The sequence below is a fragment of the Sorex fumeus genome, unplaced genomic scaffold (genome assembly GCF_029834395.1).
Source record: "Sorex fumeus unplaced genomic scaffold, SorFum_2.1 ptg000008l, whole genome shotgun sequence".
NCBI classification, from domain to species: Eukaryota; Metazoa; Chordata; class Mammalia; order Eulipotyphla; family Soricidae; genus Sorex; species Sorex fumeus.
The window spans coordinates 84309762-84332781 of NW_026606065.1; the positions used below are offsets into that span (position 1 = coordinate 84309762).

At 40.1% G+C, this 23020-nt stretch overlaps 1 protein-coding gene across 1 annotated transcript in view; it reads right to left on the reverse strand.

Annotated features, from left to right (window-relative positions):
• Nucleotides 1–23020, reverse strand: part of FLT1 (fms related receptor tyrosine kinase 1) — a 210258-nt gene that overhangs the window by 136653 nt on the left and 50585 nt on the right. Inside the window, 7 exon segments of the mRNA XM_056108631.1 lie at nucleotides 390–549; nucleotides 939–1108; nucleotides 4477–4594; nucleotides 6672–6846; nucleotides 11459–11595; nucleotides 11698–11860; nucleotides 15685–15809. Coding sequence (XP_055964606.1) covers nucleotides 390–549; nucleotides 939–1108; nucleotides 4477–4594; nucleotides 6672–6846; nucleotides 11459–11595; nucleotides 11698–11860; nucleotides 15685–15809 — 1048 coding nt within the window.

Consider the following 23020-nt stretch of genomic DNA (forward strand, 5'->3'; position numbering starts at 1 on the left):
CACATTTCTCAAACATCAAAGATCCCAAAATGAGAAGGAGTGGACCAGTGACTCTGAGGTAGCACAGTACCAAAGTCTGGGACTTTCAATTAGAAAATGAGATAGAAGTTTCTGCCTGAATTTCAAATGAAGTCTCAGAGAGTGACTGTAATTATGTCCTTGTCCTCCTAAAACTTTAAACTCAGGAGTCAAAAAGTGCTAGTGATGGCAGGCAATATAGAGAGAGCAAGAGGAAAAGACATTACCTAGCTCCTCCCGAGGCAGGGAGAGCCTCCCCTCAATACTGCACATTCCATCTGTAAACTCCAGCCCAGTCCACTGATGAATCTTCTTCAGTTTAGGTGTTGAAAAAGTATTTGAAAGCTGGTCAAGAAACTAAGTCACCCTACCTTGCTTTGGAATGATTTTGGTTACAGGGATGCCAGGACCACTTGATTGTAGGCTGAGGGATACCATAAATGGTACAAGTGAGGATCTGTCTGCTGCCCAGTGGGTAGAGTGCGAGTTCTGGGAACGATGACACAGACTTTTCGTAAATCTGGGGTTTCACTGGAAAGGAAACGAACAGAACAGAAGTTAAAAGCTGTTCTAACGACTTTCTTCTGGGTCTCAGCATGGAGGACTATATTCTTACAGTTTTTGATGTCAAGAAAACAAATGCATAGAGAGAAGAGTCAGACCAGCCTTCTTTGTCATTGTAATGCTGACTAAACAAAGTTTGGAGAATATAAAAAATTTAATTCTATGGTATACAATGATTAAAAAACCATGTCACTAATGGAAGAAATTCTCTGGATATAGTGGTGATGAGGCTATCAGTGGTTTTAAAAAATAAGTAAAAATTTGTTTTATTTGATGTTACAATACTGACTTCCAAATTCTTCCAAATTCTACCAAATTCTACCCAGAGACAGAAGGAAGTATGACCTTAAACTTACCATTGACAATGAGAGTGGCGGTGAGGTTTTTAACGACATTAAACTGCTTTATTCTCAGCAAGATTGTATAATCCCCAGAATCTTCTGCAGTTACATCTCTGATAATTAATGAGTAGCCACGGACCAAGTAGCGAGCGGATCTCTCAGTTGTAGGTAACCCGTCTTTTAGCCTGTGAATAAAGCAGGGTTAGTAAGTCATTCCATACCATCCCTCAGATATTACTTTGGCATCACTGTCATTGAAATTTATGAGGTGATTTGAAAGTTTCTGGCCTTTGATTTTCAGCACCCATTTTCACAAGCTAGATTTTCAGTACTGCTTTCAGTAGAACCAGGTTTCCTTGTTTTAGGCTGGAAAACATTCATATTTATTGGCAGAGAGGAAGAAGTGGGCCCAAGGAAGAAAAGCCAGCAATGGTTTAACATAGCTATGGGCAGACTGGCCCCTGTAACTTAAGTATTAACCCAGAAGCACTGGCTGATTCCCTCCGAGATGTTTTTCGGAGTTTTCCATGAGACTCCGTCAGCAATACAAGGGCCATTGTAAGTAAGATCAACTAGATCACTTCTCCAGATAAAAATAAAAATAGACCTTCCTATTGTGATCTCATGTGGAGTTCTTATTATATAAATGGTCACAGTAGTTGTCCCTTTCATAAGTTTTAGTAAAATCAAGATTATCAAGACTTTTCCCCTGAGGAAGAATTGTTAAGTCCCAAAAGTCACAAACAAAAGGTAAAACCTGGGAAAACAAAAAATCCTACAGAATCAATGCCCATCTATCGTGCAAGTGCCTCTGAAACAAGAGTCATGGACACATGCATGACCAACCCCTGGCTCTGTCAAGGTATTCTGCTGCCACTGACTTAACTCTTTAAGTTGCAATAACTACAAATTTTCTGAGTTTCTCTAGTTTCCTGATATCCTAAATATCAGGATTTCATTAAATCGCACATTTCTTCAAAGGGCATTTAGAATCTATGAGTTGTTCCAGTAAAGATGTTAACTCATGTCCATGCACTATTACTTAGTCCTACAAACAAAAGTGGTTGTGCTCTATTCAGTAATTACAATATAATCTTTGTATTGCTTTTCAATTACGTTCTATTGACAATCCATCTTTTTGAGTGAATTAAGTATTTGGGGGATTTTGCTACCTAGATACTGAAGAAACCAACACTGATTACTAGATAGGAGACGTAAGGATATGAGAGGGAATGCACTTCTCAACGAGATTCAAGTCCTATAAAGAGAGTCCACAAAATGGGAAGCGCTTGCCTTGTATGTGACTGATTCGGGTTTGATTCCCTATCACCACACATGAACCCCCCCCCCCAATAAACAAATAAACAAATTCTTATGAAGGAGTATTGCACACACAGGAAACTTATTATTGACCTTTTACAAATTGTGAGACAAAAAAACCCAACTCTTTTTTATGCCAATGGCATGAAGGACTATTGTACAAACAAATTTCTCTTGAATACTCTTGTAGCCATTTGAGGAAATGGAAAACTCACAGGACATTTGAAGCAAAATAAGCACTGTTGACATTTTAATATGACACCACTTTGATACTGTCTGGATTATTTTCCTAATAAGTTTCATTTTTCTATTTATTTGCATCTTTGGGCCACAACCGGGCAGTGCTCAGGGATTGTTTCTGGTTTTGCTTGAAAGGGCATCATGTGGTGCCAGAGATTGCATGTAAGTCTTCTGCATGCAAACTGTGTGCTTTAGCACGTTGGACTATTATCCCTCTGACCTCTCCCAATAAGATTTATATTACTGTTTAAAATATAATGCCTTGAGCCAAAGATACTGAGTTTTAAAAATGATTTACCCAACTGAATAAAAATTATAAACATATTACATTGTTTTACATCATGTGTTGTTCTAGTAGCACTGTAGCACTGTCCTCCTATTGTTCATCACTTTGTTTGAATGGGCACCAGTAACATCTCCATTGTGAGACTTGTTGCTACTGTTTTTTGCATATCGAATTGGTCATGGGTAGCTTGCCAGGCCTTGCCATGTGGGTGGAATACTCTTAGTAGCTTGCTGGGCTCTCCAAGAGGGGCAGAAGAATTGAAGCTGGGTTGGCTGCGTGCAAGGCAAACACCCTACCCACTATTCTATCTAGTATTTTATTTTATTTTGTTTTGGGAACACACCTGGAAACACACATCAGGGGTTACTGCTGGCTCTCCACTCAGGAATTATTCCTGGCAGTGCTCAGGGAACAGTATGGGATGCCAGGGATCAAAACTGGATCAACAACATGCAAGGCAAGGATCCTACCCACTGTGCTATCTCTCTGGCCCTATGTTCTAGTATTATTTGAAAAAACTGGTAAGGGGGCTGGAGGGTGCTCTGTGGGAGAAATGTTGCCTCTCTGTGGGAGAAGAAGCTGTAAATTGGATCCCTCATGCCTCCCACGGCCAGGACAATGACAGCAGGTCTGCTGTCTGGGACCCTCCCTCACCCATTATACACATGTGCCACAGAAGAGTGTGATATCCAAATACCACAGCCAGGTGTGTGCAAGCACCACAACCAAGTACTTGTGCTGTTTGATCGCAATGAGAGCTTGTTACAAAAGGGAAAAAAAACCACTCAGAAATTTTTTGGTTTGGGAAGCTTATTTTTTCAGGACAGTGTTGGGTTTGAGCCACGTCTGGCTGTACTCAGGGCTTACTCCTGACTCTGTGCTCAGAGAAAACTCTTGACAGTGCTCATAGGTAGTGCCAGGAATTAAATCAGGGTCTGTCACAAGCAAACCAAGTGCCTTACCTCTATCCTGTCTCTCCAGTTCTGCACAGAAATGTCTGAACATGCAAACTTTGAGCCAAAAAAATCACTTAGTTCAAATAGATTTATTTGTCTACTCCTGCAACTGAAATAGGTCTTGCCTTATGTTTAATTTTAAACAAGACTAGATCCTTGAACCCAGTTATATATAAATGAATTATTTTCTGGAGTAAAAGAATTGTTATACATATTACAAGGATGTATTTCTTCAGGGTTCATGGAGCACATTGCATATTTGATATGCTTCCTACTCAATGCTCAATATATCACATCCGAAGAATATTGATATCATAGATAGTAAGGTTTAGAGTCAGGAAAAGAATAAAAAAAATGACATGCAAACAGACAAACAAACAAAACACAACCTAATCCCCATATTAAATGTTCTAGTACACTGTTCCTGCAATTAAAAAAAAAAGAAGCATGCGCTCACACAACACACACACACACACACACACACACACACACACACACACACACAAATCCTTGATCTTCTTACATTATTCCCACTCCTGGTCCTCCACCCCCTCCCCCTGCTCTTCCTTCCTATCCTTGGTTCCCAGACCAGAAACCAACAGAGTTTTTAGTTCCCTGATGCTGTCTGGGAAGCTTATCTTGAGCTTTTGCTTCTTTTTTTCTCCCCACCCAGGAATTCAAGTCACTGGCCTCCTTCATCTTCCGATATACAGAGAAAATCTTTAACTGACAGAAATATGGAGGCTCCTACCACACAACTTCTGGTGAGGGGAATGCCTTCACTTTCATAAAGATCCGGTAAGATCGTCTGCCAGCCACAGTTTCAAGCACCTGCTCATCTCGATGCTTCACAGTGATGAATGCTTTATCTTTGAAAGAAGAGATAAATACATTAGAAAAGAAGAGCTGGAGAAAAGCACTCCCTGTCGGCAGTAGAGCATTCATTGGTTGATGTTAACTTACAATGACCCACACCCAAAGCTTCTATGTTATAATGCAATGTTATTTTAATAATAATAATAATATTAATTCTCTCCCTCATTAGAGGTTTCAACCAATGAATCAATAGAGGTGACATGATAATTAAACTTATCAAATATGGATCAATGAAAAATTTGAAAGTATCCTATTGCAATACCTTTAAATGAAATGGTCACAAGTTCTAGGAACAGAGAAACAGTGGCAGGACAACAGAAAATGAAACTACCAGTATTGTCTTTTTAAGCAGTAACTAAAAAGTAGCAATATGCTTTTAGAAATCTACCTGGAACTATGAGTGAGATGGGAGGGAACAGTTCCAGGCTCCCTGGAACAAGTAACTTGGTATTAAAAAAAGATCAACTGGAGAAAATCAAAAGAATAACAAATGCCACTGATAAAGTTGTCCCATTATTTCTGCTTCTTATTTTGTTTTATTTTTAACAGTGGACTGTCACTGTCCTCCCGTTGTTCATCGATTTGCTCGAGCGGGCACCAGTAACATCTCACAACAAATTGTGAGACTTGCTGTTACTGTGTTTGGCATATTGAATACGTCACGGGTAGCTTGCCAGGCTTTGCTGTGCAGGTGGGATACTCTCAATAGCTTGCCGGGCTCTCTGAGAGGGGCAGAGGAATGGAACCTAGATCAGCCGGGTCGGCCGCATGCAAGGCAAACTCCCTACCCACTGTTCTATCGCTTCAACCCTAATAGTGGACATAGATAAGATTTTTAAGGATTATGGAGGGGGGGGGGCTTATTTACTTTTGTTTGGGAGTCACACAGGCAGTACACAGGGCTTACTCCTAGCTCTGTGCTCAGGGATCACTCCTGGTATGCTCAGGGGATGTGATGCTGGGGATGTGATGCTGAGGCTGGCCATGTGCCAGGCAGGCGCCCTACCCACTATTTCAGCATCTCCTTAAATACTTTCTTTAGAGAATTTTCATACTGGGAGCAAGCAACAATATTAGGTTTTATGAGAGTAAGGCTAAGATCTCCAAGCCTGCTCGGAATGGGACTGGGCCTCCTCCACCCAGATCCCCCATCTTCCAGTAGCTAGACAGTTACACCCACCAACCGCCGTGTAACCCCATCAATGGCCAAGATCCAGAGACTATAAAACCAAGCTCTCAGAGCATTTGTGGCTGCGCGACCTCTTATTGTCTAGTTCCCACTCTCAGAGAATTCGACAGGCTACCGAGAACATCATGCCCGCATATATGACTAACTGGGAACACCTGTAAAGGTGATTAGAGGCTGCCCCAAAAGCCTCCATCCCTCTCGGAGAGCCTGGCAGGCTACCGAGAGTATCCTGCCCACAAGGCAGTCTGGCAAGCTACCCGTGGCGTACTCGATATGTCAAAAAAAGTAACAACAGTAACAATGATGGTCCTCATTCCCCTACCCTGAAAGAGGCCCCAATATATCATTGGGCTACACTAGCACATGACAGGGACAAATGGAGACATTACAAGTGCCCGCTCGAGCAAATCGATGTACAACGAGGTGATAGTGATAGTGATAGTGATAGTGATAGTGATGAGAGTAAAATCAGCAGTTAAATAGATCAATTCTAAATAACTTGTGACACCATTTTTTAAATTTCTCAGACTTAATTTCTCATTACTATTTAAGAAATTCCCCCAATAAAGATAAAATTAAAATTTTCTGACCTATAGGGAACACAAAATTTTTTCCTACAGATTGTTATACAATGCGACTGAATTATTAACCACAGTAACTTTGTAAGAAAATAGAAAGATTGTCCAAATGAAAAATCACTTAAATATGATTTTTGGAAGGGCCTAGAAGTGGGGATAAAGTGGTTTCTGTTCATGGCAGTGTGATGTTTATCAAAAATCCAAAAAAAAAAAAAAAATCCAACGTACTTTGTTCAGTAGGAACACCCGCACCCAACCACTCCAAAACCCACAATGATCTGAAAGAACTGCAGGGACGCTTACCATAGACATGCACTGAGGTGTTGGCAGATTTCAAAGAAGGGCCATTCCTCACGTGGCAAGTATAAAGTCCTCTGTCTTTGTGTTGCACTTTGTCAATCACAAGAACACTGTAGAAGACATTGAAGTTGGAATTGCTTTTGTCAAGTCTGTTTCTTATAGAGGCTCTCTGATGGGTCTGGAAAGAAAATACATAACAAATGCAAAGGTAGTCATTGTTTATATTTGAAGCAATATCTGTTCTCAGATCAATATTCTATGCTAAGAAACAAACCTGCCTAGAGCAAGGTTTTGGAAGCCACATCTGGCCAGATGTGCTTCTAAGAAGTAACATCATAGGGTTTTGGGTTTTTTTTTAACATTTAATTTTATTTATCTGGTTTTTGTTTTGAAGCCACACCTGGTGATGCTCAGGGCTTAGTGCTGGCTCTTCACTCAGGAATCACGCCTGTCTGGCTCAGGGGACCATATGGCGTGCCAGGAATCGAACTTGTGTGTAAGGCAAAGCACCTTACTCACTGTACCATCTCTCTTACTCCAATAGATTTTTTTTATTATAACACCAATATTTACCAAGTTGTTCATAACACAATTGTTTTAGGGATTAAAAATTCCAAAACCAATCAGAACACATGTGTAACTTTCCATCCACCAAAGCCTCCAGTTTCCCATCCACCACCCCAGCCTCACCCCTTATAGGCACAACAAATTTACTTTAAATTGTTTATTCCAACACAAAGGCAAAAAGAATCATCAAAACCTAGATCAGTAAGAGTCAATTTGTGATAATTGTTCAATCTCACAGTGATGCTACTACCATCACTGTCTTGAGGATGGTTGTGCTGGTTAGTGCTAGGTGAGCCTTCTGTGCCATTGTTTAGGCTCATTGAGCTTGGTGGTCTTCTATGCAACTTGCCCATAAGATTTACTGTGATCCTAGCTGAGTGTACTAGGAAATTTAGAGGTACAGGGCTATGCAGTTCAGGAGCTAGAAATCCGGAATAATTTGGTGCATTGGCAGTTTGATGAGATTTAGCAATGGAGCTGGGCTATTTCTATGTGGGAGGGTGTCAGTATGACTTCTGACAGGAAGGAGAATCTGTCTGCCCCTATATTTCGGGAAGGGCCCCGAGTTCTCAGTCTGGACTGGTCTTCCTGGAAGAGAACAGCAGCAGTTCGTTTTTTTGAAGACTAGAGTTGGGGCATTTCCATGATGGTGTGTGTGGGTGGGGGCTACTGGGTTTTCAGCGGCAAGTGTAGGAGGTGGCAGGGGAGATACTTTCTTTTTCATTTCATTGACATTTAGCATGCTTCAATTTTATATTCTTATCTCAATTGCTTCTCACAGCAATTCAGTGAAAATGGTAGGATTCTTACCTTTTCACAGATAAAGAAACTGAAGTAGTAAACATATTGGCCAAAGGAAGCACAGATCTCAGGTGTTTTTTTTTTGCCACACCCAGTATTGTTCAGGGCTAACTCTTGGCTCTGTGCTCCAAAGTGACTCCTGGTCGTGCTCAGGACATTGAAGCTGGGGATTCAAACTAGGCTCAGATGCATGCAAGGCAAGTAACTTAACCCCCAATGAACTCAGATCAAAACGAAAACAGAACAAATTAGTGACATCTCTTAAGACACATACACACTTCTCTAAACAGTAACCTGTTCTTAAGGCAAAGTTATCATAATAAAAACACAGAAGCCAAATACTCTTAATATCTAGCTTATTAACTGAGTTTTCTCTTAATAAATCACCATGGGAGTGTCTTTCTGCTCCCTCACTAGAAGTGAAAGAGAAAAGAAACTGTGTGCTACCACTATGAAGACACCTTCCAGGTTTTGCTATTTGCCTAGGTGAGTAAGCTTGGTAATTTCTACTTCATCACACTGAGTGGCCCTAAGGATATGCCAGAGGCATCAGCAAGGCTACGTGGGGGTGTGGTCCACGGCCAGCCCAGGGGAGCCAAAAGCAGGTCTCCAGGTTTTGTAAAGCACAGAAGCCACAATAATCTGCTTCTGGGTTTAAGAACATGAGCTCATATTGCTCTTTCCTTTCATTGTTCCTTCCTTTATTTTTTTTAGCATTACATTTTATAATACATAATATGTTATTTCCTCCTTTCAGTTCTTCCCCACGAGGAGGCATGGAAAAAAAGACTTTGGAAGTCATCCAGAACCAATTTGCATCTTGACCTTAGCTCTCCTCTCTGCCATGCTTAATAAACTCTCCCAACTGTCCTTTTGTTGTCTTGTTGAGGCAGACATACAGTTAGACCATTTTTTTGTTTTTCAGTAATAATCAGAGAGAAACGCCAGAAGCTCTTCCAAAACTCAGCAAAATGAACCCCCTCTCTGGCCCCACATAACCAATTGAAGGACTTTCACCAATGCTCTTCAGATTGGCATAACTTTTGGGAGAATGCTTTCCTTTCAAGTATGCTAATACTGGTAGTATTTTTGCCTTGGAAAACCAGTTCTTGTGTTTCAGAACTGCTTTGTCCAGCACTATGTCATAGTCGCTTGTGGCTACTCAAACCAAATTTGATTTCCCTGGACAGAACAGTCACATACCCAATGCTCAATGGCTGTAGCTGTCAACTGGGCAGCATAGATACAGCCTACTTCCAGCACATAAAGGTCATTGGCATCAGTTTAGATTATTGGTATCCAATTTCCTTCCTTCCTTCCTTCCTTCCTTCCTTCCTTCCTTCCTTCCTTCCTTCCTTCCTTCTGTTTACTCATGGCTCTGTACTCAGGGATCATTTCCTGGAAAGGTTTGGGGTCCTGGAATCAAATGCAGACTGGACACATGCAAGGTAAGTGCTTGAACCGTGGACTTTTTATTGACCAATCCCTCAATAGCCATCTTACTGTATCAACATTAACAGAAGTTTCTTCTCTCTTGGGATTTATTGAGAATCTCTAATTTCTATCACAAACCAGAAAACACTGTTACAATGCATAGCATTTTTAGTTGACAAAAATACTGCTTTCTAGAAAACACTTTATGACTAAAAAGTCCTTAATGTGTTCCTGCAGGGTACTTGCACTACCTTTTGGTTGTTAACTTGTTCTATTTACATAGCTAGAAATGTTGATGAAAAACAATTGCCTGGGCTGATACTGGAATATTTGATACTGATTTAAAAGCATGTTAACTTTGAGGCTGAACAACCCTAATGTTAAAACAAATGACTGGTCTCAGGACAAGCTACATAGACTTACTGAGACACAAGAAATGGGACTGGAATTACTGTCAAAAGTTTAACAGTGGCTCCAGAAAGATAATACAACAGGTAAGTTTGCAACAGCCTTGCACACGATTGATCTGGGTTCAATCTCAGCACCCTACATGGTTCCTTGAGCCCTGCCTGAAATGATCCCTGAGTGCTGAGCCAGGAATAAACCCTGAGCATCCCAGGTATAACCCAACTCCCCCACCCCCCCAAGAGTGTAGCAGTATATGATAGATTCTTCATCTGTGCATTTGAAAATAATTTGTTTAGTGGTACAATATGGAAAGTATCATGCTAAGCGAAATGAGTCAGAAAGAGAGGGATAGACATAGAAAGATTGCATTCATCTGGGGGATATAAAATAATAAAATATGAGATTAATACCCAAGAATAGCTGAGAGCAACACCAGGAGAATTACTCCATAACTTAGAGGCCAGCCGGGTATTCTAGGGGAAAGGACAATTCAGATAGAAAGGGGAACACCAAGTGGAGGGTGTTTCGAGGATCCTCCCAGGAGGGGAGATGCAGGTTGAAAGTAGACTGGACTGAACATGTTAGCCATTCAATGCCTCTTTTGCTGATCACAACACCCAAAAGGAGAGAGAGAACAAAAGGGAATGCCCTGCCACAGTGGCAGGGGGGGATAGGGGGATGGGGGGATGGGGGGGAGGGATATTATCCTGGTGGTGGAAAATGGGCACTGGTGGAGGGATGGGTATTTGATCGTGGTATGACCGAGATCCAAGCACAAAAATTTGTAAATCTACAACTGTACCTCATGGTGTTTCACTAATAAAAAAAAAATTTGTTTGCAAGTATGTTCAGTCTGAACACAGGAACCCAACTTAGAGTTCATTCTCATTTTTTTAAAGGACAGATTTCTTTTTGGACACTGAACAAATGGGACATTGGATGACTGGCCAGCAATATCCTTTCTAAATGAGCTTTGTTCAGGTGCCAGCCTGTGTGCCAGGATCCTAAATCAGTGCACTGACAACAATGTTTTGTTGTTGTTGCTACAAAAAATGGTGTCGACCTGGCATGTCATGATAAATTTCTTTCTCATCTCTAAATCCTAGAAAAGAGTTTTCCAAGGAGGAAACAATCCCTTTTCCTATCCAGAATCAAGCAACAGAAATACCAGCCTAAGTGCTTAAAAACAACAGCTCCAGACATCAAAAGGTTGTCTCTCTGTAGATCACACACAAAATACCCAGCAAGAAAACCAAGCCAAGCCCACAAGTGTCTCAGGCACTACAACTATACACAAAGTCAGAATATTCTCATTTTTTTCTCTTCAAAATCTCATTGGTGAGGGCTGGAGAGATAGCACAGTGACTAGGATGCTTGTCTTCAGGCAGCCAATCTGGGTTCAATCCTCGGCATCCCATATGGTTCCCTAAGCACCACATAGAGTGATTCCTGAGTACAGAGTAAACTCTGAACAGCACCAAGTGTGGCCCCAAACCCAGAAGGAAAAAAAAGCCTCTGTGGTTTCACTCACTAAAAATGAATACGGTCCCACAAAAGAAATAAAAAAATGGATCACTCACATCACCAGGGTAATGCCATGTCATCTGAACTCTTGCATTCAAGGGAGTGGTCGCAGTACAGTTGAGGGTAAGAGTGTGTCCTTTAAGTAATTTGACTGGGCCGGGCCTGCTCATGTGGACATCTAAGATGGTGTTGGCTGTCAGCAGAAGAAATGACATTTTTTAAAAATCAAGATCTCATTAAACAGATAATCTCTTGAGCATCTGGCATATGGTCAAGCTCTTGAAACATCACTTACTTTGTCGATATGTGAGATAGTTTGTTCGATACAAGTGCCCATTGATAGTAGTTTCACAAGCCAGAAGCCCAATTTCTTTGTAAGTGGCAGTAGATATTATAAAACCTTTCCTACTGTCCCAGGTTATCCTTTTCCCATCAGGGATAAGAGTCTCCATAGGAAGCTGAAAAGGAAGGAACATGTTTTAACGAAATTTGAGCACAACCACGATACTGTTTCACGAATCATTTGTGAGAGCTTAATTTTCATTTGACATAAAGAATTCCAGCTTGTTATCATCAGTTCATTGGTTTTCTTGGCATGAAGCAAGAAGCAAGATATAAATTTATTATACCATATAAAATTATTTACAAAACATAGCATACAGATTGTATCATTAATGTGTTATGACTTAATCAATTGCTCATTTATCAGCATTAGCAACAAGCGACAACTCCTGGGATAGACCTAGTTGGTATATCAGCTTCTAATGGGAGTTCCTATTTCTCTGGCTTCTGGGATTCTTTATAATAAATTGGCCTGACACTTGATCAAAAAACAACTGTGTCTTTTTTTACAGGGGGTTGGCCAGGCTGTCCTCATGGGTCTTGTCCTTTGAGCTCTTAACAAGACATAACTTGTCCTCCTGAATGATTTAGCAAATAGTCACCCCAAACAGTTACAACTTTCAGGTAGCTGTCAGTAAATTCCAGGACCTCAAGATCCATAGAATTAACTCAATTAGGTTTTTATTCTGATTGGGACAAAGGCATTAGCTTTGCCTTTGGGAGAGCAGAATCTATGGTTGCTAAAAATGGACAGCCTGGTGGACAGAGGAGGCCAGAGGGACACAAGGAACCAAGGCCCCCAATCTCCTTAAACTTTCTCCAAACACAGCAAGTCAGGACAGAAGAGAAGAACCCAGTATTTGATCTCCCCACTGGCCTTCGTCTAGATTTTTAAAATGTTCAAAAACTAAAATATAAACTATATTCCTTGGGATTAGATTTTATAAAAGTTCATTGCTCCATACAGCTGCTCTGCTAATTCCCCTGATGCCAGGTTACTGATTCCATTTTAAGGTGGTACCTTTTGAGTACCACCATCACTTACTTCAAACTAGAAATGGGGGAAAAAAAAGGTCAGGTTACTTTACTTTTCCACAGCAGACTGAAAAGGAAATGCAAAATCACTATAGAGAAGTATTGATTCTGTTCTATCTGTTAGAAGTGCACCTGTTGAAACTCTCTCACTCCTCATTTATTTACACTGCTTGCTGAAGTACCTCATCAGGCTGAGATTTCTAATCCAAGGACACAATTTCTATTCCAAGAGTGAGTAGTGATTCTCTAAGAGTGTGTTTGTGCATCTTGGTACATGTTTCCAGAGTGTTACTTGGGTTTGAAGTGAAGGATATCTCACTTATGAAAGAACTTAAAACCTGCAATTTTGAATTAATAAGAATGAAGTCTACCTGTATTATGTTTACAGGCAATTTAGTGGAGGAGTAGGAGGAAATCCTCTCTTCTAATTTGATTCAAATTTTTAAAGGAAGTGTTCGGAAATATTAAAATTTAGGAACTGAAATCCATGAAGCTTTAAAAGTATGGGAGTGTGGGGCGGGAGAAACAGGACAGTGGGTAAAGCTTTTGTTTTGCATGTAGCTACCCTGGGTTTGATTCTGATGGACTTTGTTAGCACAACTTAAAGATCCATGAACATTTTCTCCAGCGTCCCTTTTACTCAAATCGAACCATTAGTAGCAACGGCAGTGTTCCATTGCCAACATAACTATTTCTGACAAGAACTCATCCATAGTGGGCCCAAGTGTCATAAAGACACAGCAGGTAGGCAGGTTTGCAGGTAAGCACTGTACAGGGGGGATATCTTCAGCTGACAAGTGCTTTGCGGAGTAGTCATGGGAAAAGGAAAGAAAGGAAGCCGCTTAGAGACAAAGGGACAAGAATAAAGATGGAAGCAAAGGTCTTGCATGTACCAATTTATGTGGGCACACATATGTAACAGGTGTGAATAGCTTCTCTGTCTATATATATGCCAAGACAACATCCCTGCTAGAACTACATGCCCCCACCCCCCACACACACTCTTCTTCCTTCTGTTTTCGATTCTGGATCTAAGCTGGAAAAGCAGAGCAAACAAACCTTCCCCTGTGGCCCAATTGTCCCATGTGGCAATTTTGGGTTGCTCCTTATGACAGCCAAGCAGTCCTCACTAGGATGAAAAGGCAAGGGGCTAAAGAGAGGTGTTCCATAACCCTATGGTTTGTTGTATTAGTCATAATCATAGACCAAAAATCTTGGGTTAAGGGTAGTACCAAGCCCTTGAAAACATGGCATGATAATAAATCAATTGCTGGGTGCCAAATCTTATATTAATAATTCCTAACAGCGAATCCTTGACTTGTCTTGGTATCTCATGCTGGGTACTGTTCTAGGTGTTTTCCATAAATCACACCATTTAGCTTTCTGAACGAGCTCATGGGGTGAATGGTGTGGCTGCCACTGGACCTCTCAAATGAAGAAGGGGCAGAAAGATCCAAGAACATGCCAGTAGTTCGGATGTGAAAGACTAATAATCCAGATAGTGTAGCAATGACCTCAACTCCTAATCACTCTGGTCTTCTATGTGATCAGACCATTCACAAAAAGGGCAAGCACCCCAAGCTGGAGGCATGGGATTAGTGCAAATGGTTGGGAAGTCCCTCGTTCCCTGGGCACCTCAATTTTTATCACCACTGTTTGAGTTTCATGCCTCTAGAGTCTCCAGTTTTGATGTATTTCCTGTATTTCCTGGCAATGACACAAGTGCATTGGGGAAGCCCAAATCTCTCTTCAAATGACTATATCGAGGGCCTTGATCAGATCAACTGCAGAGTTGGTGCCAGGGACGGATGCAGGGAGGCAGCACCATAACCATTTCAGGAATCAGGGTCCACAGGTGATAATGAAAAGTCATTCTAATCTCCAAGTTCATTATCACCACCACCACATCCACATTTCTAGAGCACTTTCTATGTGATAGGTAGTGCTAAATGCTGCACTGCAAGAGCTTTAACTTTTCCATTAAAATTCTAAGCTCTCAGTATTTGCTGATAGCACAGTGGTAGGGCGTTCGCCTTACAAGCGGCCAACATGGCTGACCGGAGTTCGATTCTCCTCCGCCCCTCTCGAGAGCCCGGCAAGCTACCGAGAGTATTCGATATGCCAGACACAGTAACAACAAAGTCTCCAATGGAGACGTTACTGGGCCCGCTCGAGCAAGCTCTCAGTATTTAATAATCTTTAATTTGGGAAGTTTTTATTCGATAACTTATTTTAGCTATTCCTAAACTCTTAAGGCTAGGGGATTATTTGCAATGTTACATGTTTGGTTTCTGTCTTTATTAGATGCTACCCTAAATCTTTCTCCTTCTCTACATGCACAATTTACATCATAAGAAGAAGAATCTAACACTTATAGTTTCTTCCTTCAACCTCCCACTCACATTTTTTCCCTCAAAGGAACAGGTTTGGATGCTCAGCTGGAGATAAGCCTTTCCCTACCAGGGACTTCTCAATTCAGATGAAAAGTGATGGTTCCCATTACATTAGGGAAGATTCCATTAATGCCCTAAGAAGAAAGTGGTCTGCCTGACAGTTCCATCTTCAGGAAAAATCTGAATGACAAACTCAGCCAACTCACTAATTTGAGTAAGCAATAGATTTTATTCTCACATTTTCAGACATTTGGATTTGTGGTACTATGTAAAGATGTTCATGATTTTAGTTCCTTCCTTGTATGGATTTATGCTAAAGCCATTATTACTTCATCCCATTTGAACACACGAATGGGCATAACTTCTGGCCCTAGTAAAATGATATTACAGAAAAGTTTAATGAGAAGTCCAAATATCTCTAAGACAAGTAGTACAGAGAGATAGAATGACTAAAAATTCACTATGTGTATTAGCAGTCAAAAGATTCTAAGAGTATTGTTGTCCAGGTTTACCTTTTTTAGAGTAACAGTAATGTTGGGTGATGAGACCCGGCAGGGTATGATGAGCTCCTTTCCTTCAGTCATATACAGAATTTCAGGGATGTCACTGTGCATTTCTATGAAAGGTCTACCTGTATCTGAAGAAGAGAATAAAAAAATACATATATAAAAATGATCACATTACAGATATGCATACCCTGTAGCTGGTGAAGTAGTATGGGCACTAACACAGCTCACTTCTCCTCAATATAATCATAAATTTGCATTTTTGTCTCTGAATTTAGCCCAGGAAAAATAATTATTTTCTCAGAAAACCTAATTCATTTCCCCGCACAGATTTTGGCCTTTGATCAGACTGTCCAGGTACTCTAATAGTCAACTGGGATGGTGTGCGTTTGTGTGTGTGTTGTGTTATGTGTGTTTAGACACAATGAGGAAAAACCCTAAAAGTACAAAGATGAAAATGTAGTGTTCTTGCATCAGCTTCTTTGCCAGCCACTATGCTAAATGCCTCAGGAAGTGCCCTCCAGAGCCTTTGTAAATCAAAGGGCAGGGATGCAGTGGTCAAGTGCCTTAGGAGCACAGGTGACAGCAGAAAGCCCAGAGGCAGAGGCCTTAAGTTAGAGAGATTAGCATTCGAATGAGAGCAACAGTTTAAAGGTTTCTGGATGTTTCTTGGCAGACTAATAAAGAGGGCCTGAGTTACTGAATGAAACAGTCTACTTCACTGTCTTCATATGCATATTAGGGTTGCTTCGGTCTGCACTGCAATGATCTTCATAGCAAAGAAGGTGCAAATGTGTGCAAAGATGTCTAGGAAAGGTTTTGAATAATCACAGAGAGATCACCCTTTAAAAATATGGTAGTTGGCCAGTTTCTAACAATAGAATTGCAACCACCTACTCAGCTGCCATGTAATTTTCTGAGACCAGAATAAGCATCAGATCTCTTTGGAAACATTTAGCATAGTCTACCAAGCCTTTTTCTTAGGAATCCACTGGAATCCACAAGGATGTCTGAAATTACTGAGTTCTCAATCATCTCCCCTTGGCTTTAACTGTACTATGATAACAACTGTTTCCATCAAGATCTGAAAAAATAGCAAGCTTCTACCTGCTGTCTATTCCAGAGTTCATTCCAGATTAAGAATGAATTGGAGAGAAACAGCAGCAGTGAGTATCTAAAGGCTACCTGGAGAAAGTGCTAACTTCAGAGATTGAAACAGGTTGATCCCCAAAACTGATTCTAACCTGAAGAACTTCAAAATGTGACCTCATTTAAGTCAAATAAGGTGACTGATGATGCAACTACTTCAGTTAGGGTGGGGTCAATCTAATCTAAAGAAACAGGTGTGATTTCTAAAACAGTCAGAGGAAAGCAGAGAGATAAGATCTCACCAACATAGTGAGACTGGTGAGGTTCCTTAGACAGCAAAGGAAACCAGACAGAGAGGAGAGTGCCACATGATATTCAAGGCAGATATTGGCTAGACACAGCTGCAAACCAAGGGATGCCAAAGAGCGTCATCCATGGCCAGGAGGAAGAATGGTCCTACCTACACCTCAAAATTTCAGACTTCTAGAACTGTAGGTCATGAGATTAAAACACCTCACAGTTGTACCCAGCAGCAGGATGTTAAAGATTGGGGTAGTTCAACATACAATAGAGAGGGCTCTGAAAGATCCTGTCAGCCCATCTTAGATGCCGGTAGACACAGAAAAAGTTCACTCTTGTCCTTTGGCAAGCTGTGTTAGTCCATCCTGTCCTTCTTATACCCTTCTCTGCCCCAGTCCAACTAGGAGCTCTACCAGCACTCTGCAGTACCCCCCAAACTATGAAGCTTACTTCTCTGGTTACACACAGATGAATTCCTTGAGTAGAGGAAACTGATCATATTCGTCTCTCATGTGCATTACATGAAAGAAGAAATAAACAAAGGGATGGCTATATAACCTCTTATTGTACAGACTAGAAAACTGGTACAATGGGGTAAAGAGAGCTGTCTAGCTGTGAGCAGAGCCAGGCCTGGAAGCACAGCTCCTCCTGACCTCCAGTCAGCCTTCCTCCAGGACACCCTCTGGGCTGGGTCACAGGCCTCCTTTTCTTGGGGGTAGAGGCCCCTAAGAGAAGAAAGACAGGTAGAAATGATTGCTCAGAGAGAGGCTGACTCAACATGTTCCATGAGAAGTCCATGCCATGCCATGGGATCTAGGGTCAGAGAAGCCTGAAGTTGGTCATGGGCAGTCCTGTGAAGGTAGATGCCAATAGGAGCTTTATAGAGCTTAGAGTGAAAGGATCCCATGGGGAAGAGTGTATGCTACCACCTGAATTTGAATGAATCCTGAATTCCCCTGACTAGAGAGGTGAGAATTTGTGCAAAGCATTTTACTCTCTGTGTCCCATTTGCTCAGAGTGATAGCACAGCAGTAGGGTGCTTGCCTTGCATGCAGCCAACATGGCCGACTCGAGTTCGATTCCTCTACCCTTCTCGGAGAGCCCGGCAAGCTATCGAGAGCATCTCGCCCGCACGGTAGAGCCTGGCCAGTTCCCCGTGGTGTACTCGATATGCCAAACACAGTAACAAGTCTCATAATGGAGACGTTACTGGGCCCGCTCAAGCAAATCGATGAACAATGGGAGGACCGTGACCGTGACCATGTCCCATTTGCAAAATCTTCAAAGAGTTAAGATGAGGATTATAGAAAGTAACAAATGTACAACATTTAGAATGGTACCTAGCAGATAGTTGATCTATACATTAATTAGTTGTTCTGAGACTGGAACTTGTAAAGAAAGGGGATTATACTCAGAACTCAATGATAAAAATACAAATATAAATATATATTCAATAATGGCACAGACAAAACGGCAATATTCACAACTGTCTCTGAGCAGTGGCCTTAGAGGTCATTGTTAGTTATGTATTTGCCTTCTATATTTGTTAACTTTTCTAGAATAATCATCAATTATTGTACAGCAACATTTAAAAATTATTGAATTTTAGACTCAAATTAATAAGTATCATATATTTCTTACTTGAGGAAGATGATGTTTTTTATTTTATTTAGTTTTGTCCCAATATAACAAAGTGATGTAATTAGGTATTGTAACTAATTATATATGCCCATTAAGAAAACCCAATAGTGTATTACATAGAGACACTTATCAGCACAAAATTCCTCCCTTAAATAAAGTTGCTGAGCTAGACATTCAGTCAGGGACTATTGGGATTTGATCATTCCTTTCCTTCCTCCCATGAGTCTACATTTTTGTCTCCCTTGTGAGTCCCAAGGTAAACACAAACACCAGGAAATGGTTTAATTCATATAACTAAACTGTAAATCCTTCACATTTAATTTACTATCTCTTTCGGTAACTGTTTTCAACAAAGGATACTGACACAGAAAAGTTCCTACAGGAAAGAGTAAGAATCAGTACTATGATTTCTAGGCTAAGGAATACCAATGCCAAATGAAAATAGAAGAGATGAATTTGATGTGCACTTGAATTTCTTTTATCACTTGAATTTTACAATAGCTATTGGCCTTTAAAAGTCAATAGCAATTTTAACTGTGGACACACGGCAGTTCTGTTTATATAGACCACAACTTCAAAGTTAGTGTTCATCCCAACGTGATTCAAACCATATCACTGGTATCACAGCTAATAGTGGCATCATAAATCTACTGTTTGCAAATGAGCTTATGGTTATGGATACGCACATGCACACATACACACGTCCACACACAATGTTCTCCGGACTTATTAATAGTATATTTCCTCTGCAATTTACTTCAAGGAAGGGCTAAGAATGAACTTGCCTGACATATTATACAAACAGTTTTTGTTTTGTAGGACCATAGATACAGAAGAGGTCATGGTTCCATTAATATCACCAGTAAAACCACTTACTTCTCCCAGAGGACACATTTGTCTTTGTCACAAAAATTAAAAATTACTTCCAAACCCAGCCAGCACTGCAGAGTAGTTTCCTGAGACCAAATTGGCTGGTTGTTGAAAGAGTGAGGAAGAGCTGCTCCAAATACTGCCGGTGTACCGACAGCACAGACACCGGGTCACCTGGGACTCGTGCCAACATGCAGCTAGGTAAAGGTCACGCCACCTTCTCCTCTCTGAACTCCAAGGGCTCAAAGCAGTGACAGGAAACTGGCACCGAATATGAGACTTTTCTCACCCAGTGGGAGTATCAGGGCTGTCATACCTGAAGACAACAAGTGGGCCTGGGCACAGGAAAAGATCAAACGGGGACCCTTACTCAGAATGGCATTACATCTATTTTTCAAATGTGTTTTTTCCTTTTGAACTCTGTAGTCTCCCATCCACATTAAGACACACAGACACAAAGGCTCCAGCATGTTCTCTGCATTCCACTCCATTTCTTGCTGGTTACCACCTGCAAGTTCTGAGTTTGGGTCGAGAGATTAAGAAATATATGAAACATTTCTGCCTTTAAGAGGAGTACAAAATAAATATGTTGTTTTTAGCCACTTGTTGTATGAGTTTTACAAGCTTTTTCTGATTTCCTCTTGATTTTTTATTTTCTTACCTTTAAATCTTAGTGGGAAAGACTCACAATTATTTTAAGGGAAGTTGAATGCAAAAGGATGAGAAAGTAATTAACTAATAATCCCACGAAGAGGGGTTTGTTCAGACTAGAGTTTTCAGACAGTGTAAGTCTTTATGTTATGGGTTATACCTAATGGCCAAGAAGAGAGAGTTGATCACATTTTAATTTGTAAAACTTTTCATCTGAGAATAAAAGAAAGGAAATGACAATATATTCACTGATTTACACTGTCCAAAGCCTTAATCAAAGACTTCTGTAGAATAGAAGAAAACTATTGCAGAATCTGAAATCGCTTTACTAATATTAGGCAAAATAAGCCTGAAAATAAGAAATGTTACTAGCTATGAAGTGGGACACTTTTATAATAATAAGGTCAATTACTATAAATATATCTACAACAAAGCACCAAAATACATGAAGTCAACCTGATAGAAATAGAGATACACATAGCTTAAAAGCACTGATGAACATGTCAATAATTTACTTTCTATAATTGCTAGAATAACTAGACAGAAGATAAAATGGAAATAAAGTACTTGAAAAATGAATAAGCAACTAGACCTAATAGACACCTATAAGAAAGTGCGCTGATTGCAAGACAATAAAGGTTCATCTCAAGTGTACATGGAATATTTTCCAGAATAGATAACATGATGTGAAGCCATAAGACAAACTTTAACAAGTTTAAAAGGCTAGAAATACAAAATAGACAAAAATGTAATCTACCTAAATGCCCATAAATAAATGTATAAACGTTTGTGAATATATACTCAATGGAATATATATAATACATAAAATACCATATATAAGAATATGTATAAAACACTACATATAAATATATAAAACACATAAAAATACCAATAACAGAAGCAAAGTAGCCGAAATACAACAGAACTAATTTCTAGACTCAATGAAAACTATGGTGGTTACCAGAAAGAAAAGAGAGAACAGAGCAGAAAAGGAGCTGAAGGGTATTTTGGGTGATGGGAAAGCTCTGGAATTTTGGTAGTGAGGATAGTAAGTGGTATTCACTTTACAGAAAAGTGAAGTCAAAACCTTAAAATTCTATAATGTTTGGGCCAGAGATGTAATACAGAGTTAAGGAACTTGCCTTGCATGTAGCTAACCCTGGTTTGATTCCCTGATTTCACATGATCCTTGGAGCACTGCAAGAAGTGATTTCCGAGCACAGAGCCAGGAGTGTGCCCCCACCAACCGCCACCACCATCAGAATTTCATAACATGGTGAACTAATGAAAAAAATCAATACTAATTTAAAACAAAAGGCTCCAAATAATATAAAATATGCTCTCTAGCTAGAGGAATGCTCTAGAAATCAAATAAGCAATAGGAGAAATAAATTTTTAAAATCCCCAAATATGTGAAAATCAAATAGGCTATTCCTAAGTGACTAATTAAGCAGAGATAAAAAAAAGGAAATGTGGGGACTGAATACAGTGGATAGAGTGCTTACCTTGCACAAGGACAACCTGGGTTCACTCCCTGGCATCCTATATGATCCTCCAAGCCAGCCAGGAGTGATTTCTAAAGGCAGAGTCAGGACTAATTCCTGAGCATTACCAGGTGTGACCCAAAAGCAAACAAATAAATTAATTTTAAAAAGGGAAATGATAATATATTTTAAGACAAAATGAAAATAAAGACATAACATACCCAAATTTGTGGGATGGAGTTAAAAGAATGTGTAGAAGGAAATTCACAGATTTATATGTTTCCTATATTGAAAACTGATAAGATTTCAATTCACTAATCTTCTGCCTTAGAATTTCCAGCAAATAATGGCAAACTAAACAAATAGGAGGGAGAAGAAAAGAATTAGAAAAGATTAGAATGGAAAGTAATAGAGATATGAAAAGCAAATTTTTAAAAAATGAAATTTGCTCTTTCAAGCCGGCATTCTCCCTTAAACGTGTGTCTCTCTCCGATTTCTCCAACCTGGAGAAGCTGTTATTTTCTCTTTATCTCCCCTCATATCTTTCTAAGTAAATTCAATAAAAATTATCTTGCTTCACTGAAACAAAAACAAAGAAAACAAAGTCTAGTTTTCTGAGATGATTATTACTGAGAAACTTGAACAGCCAAGCCATAAAATCAGAAATAAAATAGTAAACATCACTATTGGCATTGCCAAATCAAACAGCATTATAAATATTATCATTATGATTTTATGCCAGTAAATTAGATAACAAATTAAAGGTACAAGTTTCTAGAAAAATATAAACTACTAAAACTCTTTTATTTATTTATTTATTTATTTATTTATTTAATTTTTGGGGGGGTCACACCCAGCGATGCTCAGGGGTTACTCCTGGCTCTGCACTCAGGAATCACCCCTGGTGGTGCTCAGGGGACCATATTGGATGCTGGGAATCGAACCCGGGTCGGCCGTATGCAAGACAAATGCCCTACCCACTGTGCTATCACTCCAGCCCCTAAAACTAACTCTTCAAGAAAAGACAACCCCCAAAGACTTATAGTAAGAGACTAAATTAAAATAAAAACACAGCCTATAAATAAAAATCCAGGCCCAGAAGACAAATAAATTGTATCAAACATCTAAAGAACCAATGCCAATTAGGGGGCAGAGAAATAGTACAACATAAGGCACTTGCCCTACACCCAGCAGATCTAGATTTGATCGTTGGCACCACATTTATGGTTCCCTGAGCCCCACCAGAGATTGAGTGCAGAGCCAGAAGTAAGCCCTGAGCACAGTTGGGTGTGACTCAGAGCCAACCC